This window comes from Diorhabda carinulata, chromosome 9 (genome assembly GCF_026250575.1).
Source record: "Diorhabda carinulata isolate Delta chromosome 9, icDioCari1.1, whole genome shotgun sequence".
In the NCBI taxonomy this organism is placed as follows: domain Eukaryota; kingdom Metazoa; phylum Arthropoda; class Insecta; order Coleoptera; family Chrysomelidae; genus Diorhabda; species Diorhabda carinulata.
The window spans coordinates 8,589,079-8,614,310 of NC_079468.1; the positions used below are offsets into that span (position 1 = coordinate 8,589,079).

The window sequence follows — 25,232 nt, forward strand, 5'->3', positions numbered from 1 at the left end:
TAATAAGGAATATAATTCTTCATAAGTTTATCACCTTCAACGATAATTAAGCTTCTTCTTCTACGCAGAAAATTATATATTTTAAATACTAAAGCTTTCCACATTTATTATTAAATTTTCCCGTTTTTATCATAGTCACAATTTTATAACTAAAAGCGTGTTACATTGTGATGGAAAGAGGAAAAGATGTTAAATGTTCTTAATTGTACCAACAAAATGTAACATGCTTTTATTCATAAAATTGGAATCATCTATAAACGGAAAGATTTAATAATTAAGTTTTAGTGTTAAAAATATATACGATATGGAATTATTTTGTGGTAGACGAAGAAGCTTAATTATTGTTAAAGGTTACAAAGAACTTATACAAGTGTTATATTTCTTATTAGAGCTGGTTCATTTTTAACATTTAGCTCAATTTATTAACAAATAATGAAAAATTGTTTTTAAAAAAATTTTTTTTTCTATAATTTTACGTTCATGTTGTTCCTACGAGAATAGGATAAAAACGGCCCATCCCCCAGAGGTCTATTGCAGAGTGATAAGAGTTTCAGTAGAACAGGGTTCGCCCTGGTACCCTAAGGCGCAACGTTAGTGATATGAAATGTTTATATATCATCATACCATTCAAGCTCTTAGCACGTGCTCACCTTGGTATTGGGTCATCCAGCTAATCAATTAGTCATAATCCACATTTGTTGGAGCTACATATTCACGCCAACTATCATCAAATCAACTTTATGTCATAATAATATTAAATTGTCATCCGATTTATACATGCAAGCAACATTTCAGCTCAATCGGAAACCGGAAAGTGGATCAAATTCAACTTGCAAGATATGATTACAGACAACGGGACAGGTGAAGCTAAACTAAATAAATAAAAAATACAGAGCAAAAACAATTAACAAAAGAACAATTAGAAAAGTTAAGTGAATATCCAGACGTATTAGTTTCTATAACTGATTAAGATGTGTTTCCAATACGCATGCTAATATGATTATGATATCTTCTCCAATATACAAGTGAGGTTTTATTGAGTTGTCATCGTTATGACCCGTAATTTTTATAAGCTCTTGCTCTTGTACACCACTTTTGACCGGACGATCTATTGGTGTGAGAGTATTTTTTTCCTTAGTATTCAAGCTAATCGCTTCGGCATAAGTACAAATTTTGAATCGTATTTGTTCCAATAGGCATATTATCATACCAGTGATCATTTTCGGATTTCCAGTGACAATTTATTCTTAGGAATAATCTGCTGATTTTAATATGGGCCCCTTTTAGACATCAATTTTTTTAAATAATACGACAGGACAAACATTGCTGGTGGTGTTTTCTATCAATAATTTGCTTTCAGTACACATTCTTGAACCACTTTGGCAAGATACAAAAAAAAACAGTCCAGTAAGCACGGCTATTTCTCTTTTCTATATATTTATCATTTTCGATATTTCTACAGAGCTTAATGCTGTCGAGCTTTACTTCCTTTTACAGATATCTGGTTGCAGTTTTCGTCGTATAAAATACAATACTTTTGAATGGGTCAATAATAACTTCCATTTCTTTGTAATATTCTGCTTGTAACAGCTTAATTGTTACGTTCCACAGGGTTTTGACAGTAGTTTCTTTAGATTTTATACCATCTTTTCTTCTCATTTTCACAGCATAATAAAATCAACGCTAATTCTTCCGCCGCTCATTTTCTATCTAATTGATGCATTGTAAAAATCGATAAATGCTTTCCATATAAATTTTTCTCTATAAACGGTATTTTTGGTATGTTTGATTCTATAATTTTATTAACATTCTCGTCAGTATTACAAACAATTTGTGACATTTTGAAAGCAATATGTTTCCATGGCAACGTGATATAGTGAAAGCTGTCCATGTGATCTGTTTTCAGTATAATGTACTGATTGGTTGTCTTCAATCAGATGACACAAATTAATGGAATTTCTACCGGAGCAAAAAATTTGCATATTAACATCTTAAATTGGTTGTTTCAATGTAATAGAGAATCAGATTTATTTCTGGCTATGCACATGCTAAGGCTCGACGTTAAATGCGATCGTGTGCTATTAATTAAACTAATTAATAGTACACTAGTAATTACAACATCATCTGAAATAAACTACGCAACAATCGGAGTGGATAATTTTTATTCTCCTAAATTTTGCACCCAAAAATATTGTTGAAAGAATGGATACTTGCATGAACACAAATTTGCAGCTAATGTTTTCCACATGTTTTTTTTTCTTTATTTTTGTTAAATAAATGTATGAATGTATTTAAAAAATGATAACGATCTCCTCTCATAACAGTGCGTTTACTGTCTTCAGTACCGTTGGCGTTGTTGTAAGCTTCATTGTCATAACAAAAATTCACAATTTTATAGACAAACCGACCCATTTTTACATTAGATAATATAAAATAGCAATTTTTCTTAATTATAATTATAATACTATATTAATATCTTACTAAATATTGAATTATGCCAGTCTATGATAGATTGTCGAATTCTGCCACAGGGTCTTTCATAAGGTGTTTCAACCAGAAATGCCATTTATTTGTAAAAATTGTACCTTAACGACGATCGTAAATACAGCAGCTGAAGCAATTAGAACGTTGTGGACATGAAAGATTGTCTACATGACAGAATGTGTCATAAAGGGCTTTGAATCGGTATATAGAGACGGAATCTGCAGCGTACACAAACGGGGAGAGCGAGAAAGCGCCACAACTCATGCTCAATATCTTTTAATAGTCCTGACTTCGAGAAGAGATAGAACATACACCGCGTCAAGGATTAATAGCTTCTTCAGGGAAGTTACTGAGAGGGTGATTTATAATTAAACTGTCATAAGGAGGTTGACGGCTGAGCAGTGTGTATGCACAGTATGTATATGTATGGGCAGTTATACACTGTCAATGGAACTTTTAAATATGGAGGTATTGCTTCTTTTTCGAGGAATCTAGATTTCGTTTATATATGTCTGTTTTCTACGCACAAAGTTATTTCATTAAAAACATTACATCTGTTGCGACTAATGGCTGGGCTTCATCATGGTGCTATAGCTCACATAATATGACTACTGTCTGAAGTTCTGGTCTCTCACTGTGTGAATAACAGACAGTATTTAGTAGCAAAAAGCTGAGTTACATGCTGCACTCTACTAGATTCGAAGCTATTCATTGAGCTCTCGGTTATTTTTACGGCTAAATGACAAAATATTTCTTTTCTTGGTTACTTTTACACTCTGAATTTCGCTCAATATCTAGAGGCTATTGCTGTGCTGTAGTTTTTACAAGAAAAATATTCGAAAATGAGAGAAAATCCAGAAAATGATAAAACATATGTTTTTTTATTTTTATATTAGCTTTTATTTAACAAAATGAATAAGCAGCTCCATTACAGCCATGAAAGAGGCCAATGTGATAATTCAAAAGATTTCAATAGTGTCGAGGAGATTGAGAAGAGGTTCAATCAAGGCACTACCGTGACCGGAACCGTGACCCTACTACATATCTTATCCACAAATTTATTACAATTTATCACGGCTTCAAATATTTGCCACGAAAGGTTTAGTAACAAATTAATCCAAATGGAGAGTGTCCGTTTTCCTATCAATTATTAATAGTAATTGAAGAGATGTAAATTTTTAGAATTGATGATTTTTTGCCAATAGTAGTGATATATCACCATCTTTCGATATTGTTAATAAATTATTTGATTAAATGGATTTTTTCTATTATAACTTTTTTGTTAAAGGACATTACTATCGGAGACACTAGCATCATTGTTGACGATGTCACAGAACCTCACGGAGGAATAAAACTAGGATGGATACAAGGTGTATTGATTCCATGTATCCTCAATATTTGGGGAGTCATGCTTTTTCTTCGGCTTTCTTGGGTCGTAGCCGAAGCCGGTATAGGTGAGTTCCGGATTTAACTAGTATCACAGTTTCGATTCAGACGTATGTATGATTTACAACTGTAAAGGATATTTATAATATATGTAGGCATTTCACTTTGCTATAGTTACATTTCAAGTAACTTTATCAATAATTAGTAGTAATTATATAGAATATAATTAGTTTCATGTCACAATATTCATATATTCACCTGATATGTTACTTTAGAAGAATATTTACTTTTTGGACAACCTGTACACATGTTTCTTATATAAAAAAATTAACAATACATTCAATGATAAAATATCTAAAACTATCGTTTGTCACAAAAAAACAATGACAAAATAAAAAGGTACAACACTACCTCAGATACCTAATACTTAAAATATTTCAATTGACTTTATGAAACTTGTGAAGAGGAAGGGAGGAATTTTCAAATTGGAAATCTAATCTAATGAATCTGAAAAAATATTAGATTTAAGATTTTGTCTCCAGTTTGAATTATTATCAATCGTCCTCTTAAAATGTTCATAAGCAAGTACTTTGTGGAATCGTCAGAATAAGTTTCTGATTATGTATAATTTTTTTCACTTAAAACTTTTCGATAGTTTCGTGTCCATCTCCGTCGAAGATTTTCCGAGAATTCTAGGATGCGAGCATTCGTCTTAGCGCTTTTATATTGAGATAAAGATATAAGAGATGCATTATTCATAGTTGTTCAATGAGAAAAATGTTTGATTCACCGCAATAGACCCTGTTGGAATACCTGAAACTTGATTTATTATTTTTTCCAAATAAGTTTATAGTTAAATTTGAATACACTCCGAAATCAGATGATTCATTTATCACTCGTAATGCAAAGTCCAGTTCATTCTTATTATTTTTAAATAATTGGTACATTGACTATTATTTCTCTCGCTTATTTTTTTATAAATAGCACGCTTTTTCCAATCATAATTTTTAAAAACTTGTCCCTTGCTACGCTACTGAATTGATGTTTACAATATAAATATGAGGGGGGACGACGAATATCAGGAATTATACAACTTCTTCCTAGTTGGCGAGTGCTGTACGTTTCCCTTCTGCTCAGACCACAATGGGTCTGAAAACGATGTTGGGTTAATAATTTGTTACATAATACTCATAAAAGCGCTGATATAAATTTTAAAAAGTGTAATATTTTTACTCCGCCTTAATTTCTTCTTGTAACGCGCCAATCGCTTGCTCACATCATTGGCACCTATCGAGTTTCTCCCGACAAGCTACTGCAGCATCCACACCACGTTGTTTGTTTTACCATCCTCGATCGACAAAGGTTCTTTATAAATATTATATTGTATCAAAATGTACTAACATTACTATTACTGCACCAGATAAATTATTTTTAAGTATTTCTAAGGATGAAAAATTAAGGAAAAAATGGTGTAATGCAATGAAAAAGACAAAGGTTCTTTATAAATATAATATTGTATCAAAATGTACTAACATTACTATTACTGCACCAGATAAATTATTTTTTAAGTATTTCTAAGGATGAAAAATTAAGGAAAAAATGGTGTAATGCAATGAAAAAGACAGTAAAAGGAATACTGTTTTATCAAGTACAAGTAATCGGTTTTGTTGTGAGGATCATGGTAAATAGGTACTTTCATTTTTTCAATATTCAAAACTTAAAACTTACTATATAGGGTAGCTTGACATATTATTGTAACAATAATTGAGTAGTTTTAAGGTGTTACTTCTGATTTGATTTTTCTGTTTTTTTTCATTGGCGTGGCGTCCAGACAGGATCTAGCTTGAAAAAGGGACACTACTGGTTTTTCATAATTATTAATTTTCAAAATTCACGTTTAACATGGAGCAACTTTAAACCCTATTCCTTTCAGTAAAAAATAAAATCCATCTGATTTTCAAGACGAAATCGCCAAAATGAGATACCTACATATTCTTTTCTTCATAAAAACTTCTATAAAATTACATTTTTTAAGTAAGTTGGATGACACCAAGGAGGAAAAATAAGTTGGAGTTGAGTTGAGCAGAATTGAGGGATTCAGAAGTAAATATTGAGAAGGAATAGATCACTTTCCTTCAGTTAGTTTCTTCATAGAAGTCGTCGACAAAGTCTTCATAACGTCTCATGAGGAAAACGAAAAACAATAAATAATGTCCAATGTCATAACTATATGCTTTGACTATTCAGCTTGAGAAATAATTTTCCAAAATAAATTAAAAGGCAACTATTGAAACTTCAGAAATTATGCCTCGAGTAATTTTTTTCTATAATTATTACTTACCACAAGTTTATAACTTTCATTTAATCGGTAATCCAAAATCAGAATGATGTAGTGGACTTATTTAAAAAAACATATACTCACTTGAACTTCTGCATAATTTTATGCATAATTTACATTCATAAAACAAAGGAAATATATCCAAGGTCATTATGTTTGTTACAGCAATTACTAAATTATATTTAGTATAATGGATTGATACCAAACATTTGCTGCCTATTTACACATTCCAAGAATGAGCACACATGTGGTTAGGTTAAATGGTAAATTATACAGGGCGATTTATCAATAATTTTTTATTATTATATTGGACCTCGAAATATGATTAATGAGCTTATGCTCAAAACTAAAATATTACTAGGATTTCGATTTAAATACTCCTCACAAAACACAAAACAAAAATAACAATATACAAAGTCACAGTAGAGCCTATTTTAACGTATGGTTGCGAGTGCTAGTAACTGACGGATAGACAGAAGAAAATAATAAACGCTTTGGAAATGGACTACCTGAGAAGATCGGGCGGGATGTCCTGAACAGAGGATATACGACGAATAACAGGTCGAGCATATACGACTTCAGAGAGAATACAACTGCTCTGGTACGGACATGTGATGAGGATGGAGCAGAAGAGGTAACCGATTGATGTATCAATCGGAGAATAGAAGAAGACGAGAAAGACACTCAAGGACCTGGAAGGAAGGGCTGGAACAGACAATGAAAGACAGAGTATTCCAAGAAAATGAGTGGAGAGATAGAAAAGCATGAACATATTCTTCTACATCATTTAATAGTATTAACAATAAGCCTAACTTCTACTTATAATACCAATTAGTACAAAATTTTTATAGAGAATTGTATTTTGTTTTATCCTATACTAAACGCTTTGATTTCCTGATTCCGATTCCACAATGCTTGTTTTGAATTCACATTTTTAATATTGATGCCAAAGAAACCTACAACCATTTCTTCACAAAATATAAAAAAATCAAACCTAAAGTAATCTGTATCTCGGATACTAAGTCTGATCAATTTGCTCTTTTCCTGAACCAATTGTGAATCAAAACAGTTCTTTATCATTACGTTACATTGTAATGTATATACACATGCTAGAAACTGGCTAAAATTGTTGTAGCGTGCTTATAGTAGAGGCTCCAATTCAAGTAATATCACAATATCAAAATTGATCGTCTCGAGCAGCCCGTAGTGATTGAGTGCTTATTTGCAGAAGGAATGATCCTAACGTAAATTCATAAATATGTGGTGCATATATTAAGGGGCTCTGTAGTGTCATTTCACTTAGTGTAGGGGAATTAATATGGTATACGGTCCTGAACACCATAACATCCGCAATAGTTCAGAAGGTTTCGAATTAGATCCACATATACTTAAATGTTTCAAAATGTTTTCTCTATCTAATGAATAGCCAATTCATTAGTTCATCAGGGGTCTTCATTTTACTTTATACATCTTCTTTATGCCATTATTGTATTATATTTGTTTTTTTTTATTCCAACTAACTTCACTGTTACCCAGTATATTACTATATTACTATAGATCCCATGGTGATTCTACTTATTCTTATTTTGATGGTTTTACTTATATTTTTCAGTATGAATTATCGTGCCCACGTTCAGCTTTGTAATATTTCTAATCTTCTATATTTCTAATAGATGTATTAGATTTTCTCTTTATTCATTTCTTTTGTACTCTCATCTAAAATGAACAAAAATCTTGATAGTGTGTTACCTTACCTGACACCTAGTTTTAATTCTGTACCATTTGTCATTATGTTCACTAGTCCCATGGAAGCTTTTGGCTTTGCTAATGATAAATATGTCAATATGAAGGTTTTCTCGACGTTTTTATACTTTCTAAATCTGCTTGTTTAATTCTGGTTTTACATTTTTGGTCTTCGAACTTTTTTGTCTTAAAAATCATCTATATTGTATTTAATTAAAAATTCACGTTGTTAATATACTCTGCTGATTAGGAACGAGAGTTAAAAAGTTAAAAATTAATTTGGAATATTTCACATCAGTTACCAAACTCCTTTTTTGAATTATTTAAGTCAGTTATTTGATTAGTATTATGAACTCTATAACTGACCCCTATTTCGTTGTGTCTATAAGCTTTAAAATTAAAATTGCAAAAAAATATATTATTCCAATTTGACTAGTACGACTATGTGTTAATCAGGTATGGTTTAAGCTCATATTCTAGTAAATACCGGTACTAACCAGAATATCCAGTATAAACTGAATCTTATTTATATATACTCGTGATATTACATTACCCTCTCTTTGACAGGCCAGTATCAAGAGTTATAATCTTTTATTGATCATTTCAATAAAAATGCACTTTAGTTGCCTAAACAAAAATTACCATCAATTAGAAAATTTTTTCTTTACTTTGTGAGTAATGGAAAAAATTAATAGTTTGATGTAAATTGTGGTCATTCATGATAACACTCCAAGCAGATTTTTACTTTTTTGTTCCACATTGAGTATTTTTTGCAAATCACACAAAAAGGAATATACATTTATCTGTGACGGATACTATTATTGATGGCAATTCTGAAGACGTTACATGCAAGTAAGAATGGATTTTTTCGAACGATTTTTGTTTGTATTATATGTCTTCTGTGACAAATTTTTATCTTTGAGTTATTTCTGTCACACATTTTGTAAAATTTTTAAGGAATTTTTCAAATTGTGACATACGAGTACATACTCGATTACAATCTCATGATGGAATCCTGAAAGTATTTCGTACTATGGAATAATTTGACATTGATTCTCTGCTGAACGTTTGGTACGCAACAAATCTAGAAATGGTTAATAAAATATGTACTCTGTATTTCGCAAATGAAAGAACTTGATATAGTTAATGAAGGACATATTTCAACAGAATGGGTATGGAACATTGGTGTCACGATTGCTTATACTGGTTAAAAGCTCGCTAGTATTAGAAATTATGCCAATTTCTTTAAATAAAATCAAGGTGATATAATAGATGATTCTTGGATACCCCGTTTATCCCACAGAAACAAAGTACATTAGTTTTCGTGTGAGGAACGTGCTTCCATGAAAGCTAAAACCACTTTAGGTTATAGCATCAATATGGAATGCGATAGTTGTTTAATACTATGCTAATCTGCTAACACGTTACGATTAAGTTCCATCACCACGTTGCTCCTGCTCAATCGTCAGCTATTGTTAAATGAAAATTAGGCGAACTACGTAACTATTTTTTGTCTCATTCGCCATATTCACTTTGACTAACTCCCTCCGATTACATTGTGCGTTTACAACTTAGAAAAATGGCTTGACGAAAAGAGATTGTAGATGAATTAAGAGGTAATGACAGAGGTTAATGTGTATTTCATAGTACTTCCGGAAGTTTATCTTTTACTTCACATAAGGTTTCAATTTGCTACCTTGATCAATTTTATTATAGTAGAGTTCGAACGACCACTCAGTCAAATTGTTTTGAAAATTATGTCAAATTGAATTTCGCGCTATTATGAAATTTTTGACTAGAGAAGGATTAACAGAAATAAAAATCCAAATGGACACTGTTTACGGTGATTTCTGTCCATCATTATCAACCCACGTGCAGGAGGTCCTGTGACCACTTTACATGCTGAATTTTCTATTTAATTGGTGGAATACATTCTTCTGTGACCAGCGCCTAAAAACAAAAGAAATAGCAGCATAGATCGGTATTTCCAAGAAAAGCATTCTCGAAAAAAGCGGTTTCGAACAGAATGTTGCGAGCGATTTTTAGAGCTTTGCCGCAAAGACCAAGAAAGTGTAATCTATAGGCTTTTACTATGATCTGATTTCCAAAGGAAAGCACAGCAAAGTCAACCGATATTTTGACTCTAAAACCGCATCATATTGTTATAGTGGCATAGAAGCTTTAATCAGACATTCTGCAAAGTGTGTGGAAATAAAGAGAAAATTATATTTATATACCTATATAACTATATAACTTAGCTGTGGGAGTATAATTTGAAAATGGTTTTATTGGTTTTCTATCATATTTGCTAAACTGACAAATTTCGCATTCGTTTATATAAGTTTGTATAGATGCTCTTTGATTTGGCCAATAATACAAAGCTTCTAATTGATTTTAGTTTCATCTAGTCCTCTATGATTAGTCTTACCTTCGTGGTAATTTGAATTATGTCTTTAACTTCATTTCTTGAAAGTGATTTTGTAGAATGGCACTGAATTTTTCATAAATTGGGTCTTCGAAATAAATAAAATATTTAGTTTTAGGTACTATTCTTTCACGAAATTAATGACATATTGCTCAAAATTGTTTTTAGATAATTGTACAACAATTTTTTGTTTATTTTCATACAGTTTTATAATAGTAGGTACGGATGGTTCGAAATTTACTTCTGAAAATATTAATTGATTTTTACCAACATTTATCGCTGAATCTGAAATTGGTATACCAATTACAGGATTATCTTCATTTGTATGAATAGTTATATCTTCGTCATCATTCTCATTATTATTACTTTCATTATCTGTTTCAACTATTAGCGATACATTATCATCGGGAGTTGATGAGAGTTTTTTATTAAATTTGTCCATATAAACTAATACATTTTTAGAACATTGAGGTTCTTGTAATTCAGTTTCATTGATATTTATTTGAATTCGGGATAGACAATCGCTATTGGTATTTAAAGCACCCTTTTTGTATACGATTTCATAATCATATTTTTCAAGTTTCAAGCGCCATCTAACAAACTTTGAAGTTGGATTTTTAAGTGAGAATAACCAATGGAGTGGTTTATTTCCGTTCGGTGAATCTTAGGGTACTTATATGATTTTGAATAAATAGGTATTTCATTAGAAGTTTTAATGTGATGTTTTATTTTACTTGTGAGCTATATTATTTTCAACTTTTGTTAAACATTCCGGGATTTCTAATTTGCCAATTCGTGTATATGGTATAATTACATTACCATTTTTTACATTTTCAATATTTAATTTAATTACTTGTTCACAACGTGAAGGCACTACTATACGTGAATCCAATTTTAATGTCAAACTAATTCAATTTAATTTGACTATAAGGAGTCATAAGTAAATTATTATTTAAATCAATTGCATTAAGTATTTTTAAATTATCTAATCCTAACAAACAATCAAAATGATCGTGAAATTTGAAAACGCAATATTCTGTACTAACCGGTTGCCTATAATTAAACATTTTAGGGATTGGAATGAGTGTGCAGAAATTTTGTTGACTGCTACCAAAGGCAGATTTTACATGGAAGGGTTTTTTGACATAAGATTTTTTGAAATATTTCTCAGCAACTGCTGGTGTCACAAAGGATCTTGTGCTACCAGTATCAATTAAAACTTTAAGATTTTGTTCTGGAAAAATTATATAGGATAACACACTTATTTTAAGTTTAACAATTCGATAATGTTTGGTTTGGTTCCGAGGCTGGTGTCTCTAAGAAATTATCGGATTCATCATTAGTGCAATCGGAATCGTCTATATTATGGAGTTCTTCCGAGATAAAATTTCTAGGTTGATTAGGATTGTGTTGGAACCTCTTTTGATAATTTTGAGGTTGGGGTCTAGATATATTTCTTGTATACATACTCATTGGAGTTGGATTTGGAAATCTTTGGTTCTGATTGGGTTTAAAGACGTTTTGACCATTATTAGAAAAGTTTGTATTATTTCTATTAGAAGGGATATAAGAAGTTGATGGACGATTTTACGGGTTTGATGCGGAATTTCGATTAGTATATTGATAATTTTGCATAGAATTTTGCCTAATAGGTGGCTGCCTATATGCCACATTATTTTAGAAATTGGTTTTATTTTTATGTGAATTATTTTGCGTATTCAAAGATTCAAAGATCATTTTTCGGATGATTATTCTGATTCATATAAACATGAAAATCATTTGTAAGAACATTTTAAAAAATATTCGAATTTTCTGGATTGTTGGTACGTATTAATGTGCCTAAAGGTTCTTTTAAACCGCGTAGCAATACTCTGAGTGCCAAATTTTTAAAGTTATTACCCAAAATTAAATGTTCATTAACATTAGAATGTGTCATGAGGTAAGAAATTTGAAGATTTAATACCTTGTTTCATGTCTGAAAAGCCTATAATTAAAGTGTAAATATCTCTTTTGTCAGCGTAAGTATTAAGAAGTGCATCTTTTAGATTTTCCCAAGTTCTTATCGTACAAGAAGAAATGTTTATGGATGCTTCACCTTTTATTTTTGCTAAGATGCTGGACATCAAATATTTGTTTTGAAAATCCTCTACATCTACACTATTATAAAACTTACTTACTAATTTCTCTGAAATTTCAATAAACCTAGGAATTAATGCATCGTTTCCATCAAATATCATATCAAGATACTCTGTTTTCAAAATAGACAATTGTGGAGTACCCATTTTATTAAAATTATTCGTAGAAAAAAGTTTTGGTGATGCTAAGTTAAATTTTATTTTAGTATTAACAGAGTTTGAGCCTGAATTTGAATTATTTGAATCCGAGTTTGGGTCAGAATCGTCAGATGTACAGCAATAGAATGAAGATCCTTTCCATTGGCTCGGACTGCACAGGAACAACCAATATCCTCTTGATTATTCCGATTTCTGGCACAACACAGATCTTCTATTTGAGTTACTCAGTTCGCCCAACTAAGAGTTCCAATAATTAAACTTCACTTGTTTGAATAGTCAACAAATCGTAGAAACGTACCGAATGTTATATGCTTTAACATTCGATTGACTATCCTACTGACTGCACCACTTAACTTTTAATTACTGAAACCGTGTTTTTAAAAACTATCTTTATTTCTAACATAAACTCTATCGACAATTTTAAATTCAAGACTACTATTTTTTATTACAATCATGAATTAAATAAACTTTTAATCAACATAAACTAAGCAATATATATATATATATATATATATATATATATATATATATATATATATATTCTTCATCATATTTCATTTCAATGATTGCTTTTTTTCTGTTTCAGGACAATCCCTTTTAATTATAGCAATGTCAGCAGTAGTTTGTATAATAACGACTTTATCTCTATCGGCGATTTGTACAAATGGAGAAGTCAAAGGAGGTGAGAAAAATATTGTTACAAAAAATAAAATGAATTATTTCAACGTGTATTCTTCAAAGTATAATTTTCAACTTTGAAACAATCATAGATTTGAAATAAAACTTTTAGGAGGGATTTACTATATTATTTCCCGCTCTTTGGGACCTGAATTCGGAGCATCTGTTGGTGTCGTATTTGCTTTTGCGAATGCTGTATCTGCATCTATGAATACCATCGGATTTTGTAACTCAGTTAGTGATTTGCTCAGTAATTATGATCTGAAAATAATTGATGGTGGTGTTAACGATACCAGAATAATAGGTATGTTTTACTTTTATAATATTAAACATAACAATAAATAGTTGTTTATATTTCTGAAATTAGTTATATGGATTTACTCACATAAACGCTTACAGTTTGGCTTAAAATTTATGAATTAAATCTTGCTCAATAGCATATCCCTTTTTTTTGCTTAAACTTCTTGCACAATGACCATGATCTGACGTAGGCAACCTCTCACTTCTACGTGTGTTAAGATCTCGAGTTACTACAGATCGAGATAAGGATAGAGACTTACAGCTTAACGACGTATCCGAACGTCTATGTTGAGAGAAACATATCGGGATTGTAAAAAGTAAACCAAACGGTGTATTCATATGAATTAGTGTATTAACTATATAAGAAATCGACCAAAAAAGATAGGACTTTTACAACAGAGGAACTGAATACATTCTTTAAAGAAATTTTGATTTATTCCAATTAGGAGTTTGCACAAGTTAATCATGATGGGGTCCTGCCGCACGAACGGGTTACATTCATCAAAATTGAAGGTATAAAAGATTCCAACCGCGATCTTATAACCAATATACCCGACACCGAAACAAATTAAGTGAATTTGATGGAGTTTGTAGAAAATATCTACCATTGCGACCACCTGATGGCACACCAATCTGTTCATTTTTTTATTAAACAGAATGGTAAATGTATCATACAAGTTTGTTGCTATGGGTATAAAATGTTTATGAAATCTAGTCTGAACTCTACAAGGGTCATTTATTTTGTCAATCATCGATAAAATTCTATGTAAGCGGAAGTGGTGACATAACAATTGTAAAATAACTAGAAAGATAGATATGATCCTCTTTAGCGAAGGTCACATCGACGACAGCATATATTACATGTTAAAAAAGAAAAGAATATCCTGTACCGTACAAAGTACGATGGAATATTTCTATACAAAATTTTATTACCGAGATGAAAATTTAGTTTTACTAAATAGTCTTGGTCACATTCTATACACTTCTGGCACCTCTTCGGAACTTTGTTTATCTTTTTCGTAAAAATCTCTCGACTTCTCACGTAACCATTCACGCACCTATCTTCGCATTTCTTTCCAATCGCAGTCCGACAAGTGCATTTCTCAATGGACCAAAGAAATAATAATCACATAACAACAAATCGGGACTATAAAGAGAGTGTTCCAGTGTTTCCTAGCCCAAAGTCCAATTTTTTCAACGTTTTCATCGTAAGTCACTACGGATTGGAATATCACGTCGTTTTATTCATGATTCGGATTAATTGTGAATCATCCTCAAGAAAAATAGCTATTTATCTATCTATCTGTATTTACTTATTAAATAATATACTACTGTGTTTATTTTATGAAGGTGCATTTTTATGATAATCTAATATGCACGCTAGTTATTCCTCATCAGAAATTTATTTAATGACTTCTCATAATTCTATATAATTATTATATAGAATTATATATAATTAATCAAACAAATCTCACAAAACAAAGAAGTGATTATGAAATTACACAAAAGTAGAGTGACAAGTATTGAAGTTGGAGAGAGTGAAGTTGTTGGTATGCTGGAACACTAAATTTCACAAATGAGTGAAAGGTGGGATACCTTCTTAATATCTTCCAAGAAATTAAGTACATAAACAAAAAATATTTATTTGTCTTATAAAACCACTTAAACACCACAGCTAGCTTTGTTTAATTTATCTTTCACGTGTACATATAACTATTAACAAACATAAGTTTTAGGTGAGTAGTTAATACTTAAGTGGTTCGAAGTAATTGAAAAGTCCTTTGGGAATTTTTTCCACTTTCAATTTCAAAATAAAAATTGAGCATTATTTTTCAGAATTTATCGATATATTTCTAAATTTTAAGGTACTGTCGCTACTCTTGTTATGATACTTATTTGTGCTGTGGGTATGGAATGGGAGGCAAAAGCACAAAATTTCTTAATAGCTGCCATTGTAGGAGCTATGATAGACTTCATGGTTGGAACATTCATAGGACCTGTGGATGATGTACAAAGAGCACAGGGATTTGTTGGTTTCAACAGTGAGTTTATTCTTTATTTACTAAATTTCTTTTTCAAATAAAATGAAATTTCACTTTATTCCAAAATAAGGTACGAAACTGCATCGTTGAAATTATTACAAAATTTTCGAGAATTATTTGCTGGTTTTATTTTGGTTTTGTTAATTTTGATGTAATAAGGCAAAGAACAGTACGATTAGCTATATTTGCTGAGTATCCACATATTACGTTCAGTTTGATGCTGGAATAATTACTGAAATTTTATACGAGGGTCCGCTATAAACTAAGAACCGATTACGTAACGTGTCTGCTGCTCTTGTCAAGCAATGGTAACGAGGTCCCGACTTACCTACACAATGTTTAATAGATACGCTTATTGAACACATACCAAGTTCCCGATTTGACCCCAATCCCATTAGTATACAATATGAAAGTGAGCCATCAGCTTCTTCTCGATCTGGGGTCTGAATATGAGCTACATATTACCTATGAAACGGTGTTGCAAGTACATTCGATACCACACGAATTAAGTAGGTTCAGAGATGATCGCGGTATGGGTTCAATAAATATACGCCACTCCATTTGAAACAAAGTTCTACAAAATAATCTAAGGATGTGCTGCTCACGATTTGGGTTCAATTTGCGTTTGGCATTATGCTTCATGCATCTACTAGTGTTAGTTGTGTGGTTGAACTTCGTTTGCTGCAATGTTAATCACTCTGTGTACTTCGCTGTTCGTCATTTTTTAGGTGTAAAAAGTTCGTCCTGCTAAAATTGATCGCCAGATTCTTGAAGTTGATGATGAAGATGTAATGAGAGATAGAAATATGCAAATCTGAATAGTCCAGGATTTTAAATGAAGAAAGAGCAGATATTCATTATTGAGAACGATATGTTGATATGAATATGAGCTCTAACTGAGCACAATCAGGTCATCATATTAGAGTGCGTAATACAATTTAATTTTATAACAGACTTTTCTTCTAAGACATTGCACAATCGTTTTTACTTGAAATATGACCCTTGTAATAAAATTGATTAACAATATTCATTGACGACAAATATGTGCCCTCTTTGTCAAAGCACATCCCTTATTTCAAGGTAGATTATCGGAAAGCGTGTGAAAAGTTTTAATCTATTTTTATATATAAACTGTTTACAAGCCATGAGCTGGATATCGATTTTCTGAAATAAACGAAACAACAGGTATCGCACTTAGCATAAACTTCAGCACGTTCAACATTTTATACATTTTGTAAACATATTTATTCGTTGGCAATAGTTACTGTACCATAAACATACCGTGCTATGTCATTGTGAATTAATTACACTGAATATAATATAATAACAAACTCATTTATTGCTTTGGAAAAATGTGTATAATAATATTGTAATATTTCACACATGAAAATTGCATATACCACAAAAGCTTTATCGATAATGAACGTTTTCTGTGAATTTGTAATCATGGAAAAAATTAGGTATCGTTATGTGATACAATACTTTAATTGAAAGGCCTTAGCCTAACCAATATAAAAGCTAAACTAGATTCTACTATGGGTGAGACTGCCCCTTCGTTATCAACCGTTAAATATTGGGTAGCGGAGTTTAAACGAGGCCGTACAACCTACGAAGACTAGCATCGCTGTGGTCGACCAAATTAGGTGATTACTCTAAAAAAGTTGAAGAAAATCCACAAAGCGGTACTGGATTATCATCGACTGAAAGTGCGTGAGCTAGCAGATGTGTTTGCTCACAATGGAACAAAAAAAGGGTCGTGAAGATAATTCCATCGAGCGTTTGGTAATGTTTCACAGAAATATCGCCGAATTTTTAGACAGTCTCATAACCATTGATGAAACATGGGTCCATCATTTCACACCCGAAAGAAAAGAACAATAAAAACAATGGACTGAAAAGGGAGAACCGGCTCCAAAGGTTCCATCTGCAGGCAAGATCTTGAAAAAGGAGAAACTATCAACGGCGAGTATTATGCGAATTTATTGTAACGTTTGAACGACGGAATCAAGTAAAATCGGATATGGCTAAGAAGAAAGTCTTGTTTCATTAAGACAATGCACCAGCTTACACATCCGTTATTAGTACCCTCGAATTATTTTTTGTTCCCAGACTTGAAAAAATGGTTCGGTTGTCATAGATTTTCCAACAATGATGTCGGCAGTTAATGGTTATTTTGAGGAGCACGGTGATTCTTATTATAAAAACGGTATAGAACTTATTGAACATCGCTAGGAAAAGTTTATGGTGCTAAAAGGAGATTGCGTCTCTCTTTTATTTATCATTCAAATGACTTGTAATCGTTTTTTGAAAATGAACCAACGAAAATTCGAAAGAATAGCACTAGGTAGAGAGACTCGTCGAAAAATATGTCTTTGATCATGTCTATTATATATGTAACAAGCTCTTGTTCTGAAATGTTAATGATAAATATTTGTCGTGTTTTTAAACAAAGTTTATATATCTTTATTTTTCCTAGGTACCACTTTCGTAGAAAATTGGGGACCGATGTACAGAAAAAAAGATGGAATTAATTACAATTTCTTTCAAGTTTTTGCAATATTTTTTCCATCGGTTACAGGAATACAGGCTGGTGCTAACATATCAGGAGATTTGAAAGTGAGCACCTTACCGCATTCATAATTATCCTCCAACTTTTGAATTACGTCATAGCTATATTCTATTTTATGGTTTCTAGAATCCTTCTTCGGCGATTCCAAAAGGCACCCTTCTAGCTTTATTAATATCGATGATTTCTTATGCAATATTTATATTATTTGCTGGAGGTGCTGCTATGAGAGATGCTAGTGGAAATATAGGGGATGTAATGAATGGTACAGTAGCAGCGTGTGCTGTTGATCATAACTGTAAATATGGTCTTTTCAACAGTTATCAAGTAAGTCTATTTTTTGCAAAATAGTCACCTAATGTCATATCTGGGCTATTTAGGTGGCGATTCTAGTAACCCACCTGAATTGTCACAACATTTATATAGTGCTTAAGAGGACTAATTACTTTGATTAACCTCTTTCCCACTCACAACATAAAGTCAGGATTTTTTTATTCTTCGGTATAGTCTTCATCAAGGTTAATACATTTTTCCTATACCTGTGACTGGGCGTGTTATACTGACACAATAGAAAATCTTTGTGCAACTTCCGCTACCGCTTCTCTTTTATCGCTTTTCGAAATTTAGAAACCAACTTGGTATATTGAGCACATGTAGTTGTGGCTTTCTCTTACAGGTAAACTACTAAAATTACGCCCTCATCATCCTAAAATACGTAGTGAGTAAGAAGGTTGCATCTTTCTTTGGAGGTGGTGAACCTTGACGTTTCCCCATATTTTGACTTGACTAGTGATAGATCCATGACTCATCCATTTTTATTGATCTTGCAATAATTTTTTTGTCTTGTCTATTCTCAGCTGAAAGACGTCTGCAAATGTGTTTTCGAATTTGCTTGTATTGTTTTTTCATATTTAGTCTGGCAGTAAGTATATAACGTTCCAGATGCTGGTGCCTGTACAAGTTAAATGTACCAGAAAAAGAATAAATTTACCCTTCAGTCTCTAATGGGTTCTAGGATGCACTGGAGAGGAAAGAATTGAAATAGCAAGCAGACTTGCTAAAGTAGTGGTGGATCAATCTCAATAGAGAAAATATTAGAGAAGGATATAGCTAGGGAAAAAATCAGTTACTGAAAGAATCTACAAGGGCGGAGACAAGCGAAGATACTTCTAGGAAACTGATAATCAATAAATTTATTGAAGGTATCAATCTAAGTAAGACCAAACTTCGAATATGAACAGGACCTTTGTATTCTATCTCAATGGGTACCAGGAGTCGCAAGGTTGAGTTAAGGATGTAATAATTAACAGATTCTGCTACGTACAGGTCGAAGCCTAGAGACAACAGGCGTTTGAACTGGAGCATGATCTTTGATAGCTAGCTCCACCCAATATCTTAAACTTTCTGAAAAAAATTAGATTAATTAATCCTCCACTACCGTAGCAATAGATCCTTAGTTGCAGTGAATATAACATCCTAAGTTGGTGGTGTGAGAGAACACTATCTTCAACTGTTTACCTAATACTTCGATCTTGAAATTCAAGATTATGGAATTTTTCAAACAGTTTCGTATGTGGAGCAGTTGTATGTACTCCACATATATGTTTTGTACACAATAATTGTCTACTACAATTAAACTCACCAAACCACCTTATCATTATGTCATATGATACAGATTCCTCTAACGAATCCACCAAATATTTGTTAATTTGTAATGGGTGAACTCTTTTTAAATGCAGGCTCGGAATTGTTTATATCTTAAGTCTATACACTATAGGTTATTATGTGACTTCTGTACGAAGGTTTGGATTTCTAAATAGGTTATTGACAAAAGGATCATACTTCGTATTTGAATCATAATAAGAAATATTTCCTACATTAATTCCTCTCATTAAATATAAGGTGAACCTATTTTTGTTATATCTCAAAGTCGTAATTTTTCAGATGATGCAAATTATGTCTAGTTGGTGGCCTCTCATTTACGCTGGATGCTTCGCAGCTACTCTCAGTACTGCATTAACTAATTTACTCTCTGTGCCTAGGCTTATACAAGCTTTAGGTATAGATAGAATTTACCCCGGACTCATATTTTTTTCAAAAGGATATGGAAAACATGGAGAACCTTATCGTGGATATATATTGACATTCATCGTTTCAATGGCTTTTCTTTTAATAGGTACGTCTTTCGACAAAAGCTTGAATTCGGTTTATACCTTAGACCATATATGTACTCTACTTTACTCGGGAAAGTGGTATAACATTGAAAAGGACCAATGTCAAACTGATTTCTCGCGAGTTCTAAGAGCGTTTTCAATGCTTTTATGGCTTGGAAATTCTTTGGAATCCTTACAGAAGACCCAAAAAAATTTTAATTGGAATAGAAGGATCAGAAATTATTTCTTTTCTGTTGAAGCAATCGAGAGCAATTATTACTTTGACCTTTTAATGGTAAGAATAGGAGGAGTAGCTTTCCAAGGTTTACAGTTTGCACATAAAAATGAAATATTATATAAAATATTGATTGACTAAAAGAGTAGAATTTCGGTACATGTGCAATAAAAATGTATCGATTTCCCTTGACTACGGGTTATGAATCAACATACAACTATTGAGTAGTAATAATTTATGCTGTAGAAAATGTAATTCTCATTTACGTAAAAAGTACCCTATATTCATTATATTCCAACTACAAACAATGGAAATACCTTTAATTTTGTCATTGTCATCCTGACAATGATTCATAAAAATTGAGTAATATTAAGTGATATGAATATTAATGTACAATTTTTAGAATTATAAACACTTAAAAGTTTTCTCGTTTTCTTATTTTGGATAGAATGTTATCACTTAATAATTTATCCGCGTCTATAATATTTTTCTACTACAGGGGAAATAGCTTTCGAGCTCCAGCAATTTTCATTATCATTACAACATTACAACGTTATCATTAAATGAAAGTCAGCGGGGACTATCTATTCTGTCAAACACATCAGATTTTTTGCATTTGAATACATCATTTCTTTGTTTAAAAAACCGAAGTAACAGTCTTTGTTTGGTACCATTTCTCGACTTTGCTGGCAGTAACGATAGACAAGCAATATTTGCTGATTAACTATTATAAAAATCAGTAATATAATGTTTTCTCATATAATCTTATATACTTCACGGGATATAAGTTTATGTACTAGTCTCGAATTTGATTGTCTGACCTCACTATCACTAGGGCTCAAAATCGTTTCCGACTAGATGGTACTAACACCTCTTAGAGTATAAGTAACAAAACATATTGTACAATAGAAGATTACTATGGTCATAGCAGCGTTTAAGTAGGCTCAAAAAAGTCTCCTGCTTCAAACAACCAGCTTTCTCTACCAATAATAAAATTGTCAGGTAAAGTTTTCCAAATATTGTATAAATCTAGACATTATCCAACATAACCGCGAAATAATTGGCCAAACTGTTAGATCCACCAAAAACTGATGTTAACCCATTACTAGACTAACCAATATATAACGTTGACACAATTCTGAATAAACAAGACACATACAGATCTCACACGTTCAAATTCAATCTACTTCAGTAGAAACACTACCAACCGATCTGGAAAATGCCGAAAGTTAATAAAACTCAACGACAAATATCAAAATACAAGAATTAGCCTGTCTTATATAACTTGAATGCATGTTTTTTAACTTGGAACTTAGTAACGATTCTTTTTCTCTGTTTCAGCTGAATTAAATGCTATAGCTCCGTTAATTTCCAATTTCTATTTAGCATCCTACGCTCTTATCAATTTTTGCACCTTCCACGCTGCTTTGATTAAGCCTTTAGGGTGGAGACCAACATTTAGGGTACGTTGGGAATCATAATTAAGTATTACTAACCTTATTAGTTCAACTCGATGGAGTTTGTCAATTTTGTATTACTACAATCTATTGACAATACTCTGTATATAAAAAGAATGGATTGTTCATACATTTATATATAAAACGTTTTTGAACCAATTGTAGTGATTTTTAACAAAATATATAGATAATACCGAGCAGATTAACACCAAATTTAAAATATATTGTTTTAATAAGAGAAGACATTTTCGAACCATGTTTTTACTTATCATATTTTAGGTAGGTAAAAGTTCAATTAAAAATCAATATGTCAAATTTGCTGTTCAATGTCTTACTTATAAAAATGAATTAGTTTTAAGTAAATTTATTAATTTTCATAGCTTTGAGGTTTTTACCCATAAATAATTTTCACCAACCAAATGAATATCAAAATAAAATCTGTTTCAAGTATACAATTTTTCATTCAATTCTGTTATCACGAGAAAAAAATTATTCACAATTAGAGGGAGAGCTAGGAAAAAGAATTATCAACTTCTGAAATTGTTCATGCATTTTTCTAAATATTTCTCGTTTCTATGCATGAGAACCATTTGCAAATTCTCTTTTTCTCTTATTTGATTCTGTTTTCAATAATTTCTCGATTTTTATAATTAAATGTTTCCTTAATCTATTTTCTAAATATTGAGATGTCTATCCTATGTAAACAGCAAAACGATTATTATTATTTGTATATATATAAATAGGGATAAGAGAAACTCATTTATCGTTAATACAAAAAAATATTGTAACTCGAAATACTGTGTATTATCATGGCACGGTCATTTAAATCTCATTTAAAAATAAATACGAGGAGTGGACTAAAGAAACAGTAAATGTTTTCATTGAAAACAAAGTAAAGATATTATATTATGCCATAGTTACGTATGATAATTGATGAAGAGATATCAATTGAAGTGTTGACTTTTTGCTCAATTTAAATTGTGAAACTGAAACTAATGGAAAAGTATTTTTCAGTATTACAATACATGGTTGAGCCTTTCTGGATTCATTATGTGCGTCGTCATTATGTTCCTCATTAATTGGTGGTCTTCTTTGATAACATTCGGAATCATTTGGGGATTATATCTTTTAGTCGTATACAGAAAACCAGGTAAGTTGTAGTAAACTGAATATCATTTATTCTTAAAAGTTCGAATCCATATGAATTCGTCGGTTTTTTACAGATGTAAATTGGGGATCATCTACTCAAGCTCAAACTTACAAAACAGCCCTAACAACAGCACAAAGGTTGAACAATGTCAGTGAACACGTCAAAAATTATAAACCGCAAATTCTGGTTTTGTGTGGATATCCACAAACGCGGCCGTTATTACTAGATTTTGCAAATTTAATTACAAAGTCTCACTCATTGCTTATTTTGGGAGATGTTGTTAACGTAAGTGCTAAGTATTTTATACCTTATTTTCAAAAAAGATTCTTTCCTTGGATCTCAAATTCTTTGTGTGTTGTCTTTGGTATGATTCTTCTTCTTAAAAACTTCAATACTGAAAATTGTTTCACTATAAAAGCCTCCTCTTTCTTATTTCCACTCTTTTTTTTAGTTTTGTAGTATTTTGTTGCACTTTTTTTGTTTCTATTTGTCACTGTTGTTATAAGATCTAGCATTGTTTATATGTTCTCTTGTCGTTCTATTATTTTGTATCTCATCACTTTGATATGTTCTACTTCTTTGAATAATTCCGTATTTTGTTATTCCTTCTTAATAAATATATTTCAGCACTCCACTATCTTGAGTATTATCGTTTACAATTTACTGTTACTTATGTTGTGTTGTTCTCATTTTTCAGATACGGATAAATCATAGACTTCGATCAGCGAGAAGCTCAAAAGTATACAGTTACTTGAGAAACAGAAAAATTAAAGCGTTTTATACAATGATTGACAACATGTTGTTCGAAATAGGCGCTAAAGCTCTTCTTCAAACTTCTGGTATAGGAAAACTTAGTCCAAACGTTCTTATGATGGGATATAAGAATGATTGGCAATCATGTAATAAGGAAGAACTATTAGCTTATTTCAATGTCTTACAGTAAGTAACCCATAGTATACTAAGGTTAAATTATTTGTATGTTATTGAGAAAAACTCAACGAATTAGGATTACGAGAATGGTCCCAGAAGTACAAAAATACAAAAATTCTGGAAAAAAATATATTTATTTTTCAGCGTAATTTTCTTTTAGCTTCATACACTTTTCCGAGCGATGTTAAATATGCTTGATACCCTTTTTATAATAAATCTTTGACCACCAAGCTACTTTTTCAAGTCTGGAAACAGAAAATAATCCGATGGGGCTAAATCTGGTCAACACTTATTTTTTAGCCAAATGCGGCAGTTTTTGCTTCATTTCTTCGCTCAAACGTTGCAATAAGTTGGCATAATACTCGCCGTTGATAATTATCCCATGCGAAGCCTTCTTTGGAGCCCGTTCTCCCTTATCAGTCCATTGTTTTGATTGTTCTTTTGTTTTGAGAGTGAAGTTTAAATCATATTTTCTGCGCAATCTCCAGCTATGCATGGTTTTTATAACAGTACTTTCTATCAACAAAGTATCGAAAAGGCCGTCCCGGAAACAGTTCACAAACGATACCTAAATCGGTTGGAATATAAAACAAAATCGTTAGTATAATGGTAACTGCCCGGTTGGAACACGTAATCTCTATTGCGCAGAATTGTCACCGTACCAAGGACGGTTTTTTAATGTATTGGGACGAGTCTTAAGTAAGAACTTTTATTATCATTTAATAAGACATGGTAAGATAAAATCAAATGTGTAAACACGTGTTTCTCGAACGCAGACGATTTTAAGAACGAAAGTAAGGGTTTATATGACAGAAGTTATGAAAGGAGTTTACGTGTATGAGGCGTATGATTATTGATAGTTTCGGGAGAGGGAATATCCGAATGGTTAAAACAGAAGTTCGATAGAAGAAGATATTTGATTGATCACGAAGATGACGTGAAATTCAGGTTTGAATGGTTGCATACCGAATTGGTCCAGCTCCTCAGGTAGACTTGTAATCCGATCCGTAAGAAATTTCTGACACACCGTCACTGTGAACCTTGAAAACAT

The 25,232-nt window shown here is 31.8% G+C and overlaps 1 protein-coding gene across 2 annotated transcripts in view; it reads left to right on the forward strand.

The window, feature by feature from the left end:
* LOC130897756 (bumetanide-sensitive sodium-(potassium)-chloride cotransporter) overlaps positions 1 to 25,232 on the forward strand; it is a 51,815-nt gene that overhangs the window by 15,060 nt on the left and 11,523 nt on the right. For both annotated transcript variants that reach the window (XM_057806642.1, XM_057806641.1), the window contains exons 2-12: positions 3,773 to 3,938; positions 13,257 to 13,352; positions 13,461 to 13,652; positions 15,514 to 15,690; positions 18,167 to 18,306; positions 18,386 to 18,583; positions 20,201 to 20,432; positions 21,986 to 22,107; positions 23,116 to 23,251; positions 23,325 to 23,536; positions 23,949 to 24,190. In XM_057806642.1, the coding sequence (XP_057662625.1) occupies positions 3,773 to 3,938; positions 13,257 to 13,352; positions 13,461 to 13,652; positions 15,514 to 15,690; positions 18,167 to 18,306; positions 18,386 to 18,583; positions 20,201 to 20,432; positions 21,986 to 22,107; positions 23,116 to 23,251; positions 23,325 to 23,536; positions 23,949 to 24,190 (1,913 nt within the window). The remainder of the gene's footprint in view (positions 1 to 3,772; positions 3,939 to 13,256; positions 13,353 to 13,460; positions 13,653 to 15,513; positions 15,691 to 18,166; positions 18,307 to 18,385; positions 18,584 to 20,200; positions 20,433 to 21,985; positions 22,108 to 23,115; positions 23,252 to 23,324; positions 23,537 to 23,948; positions 24,191 to 25,232) is intronic.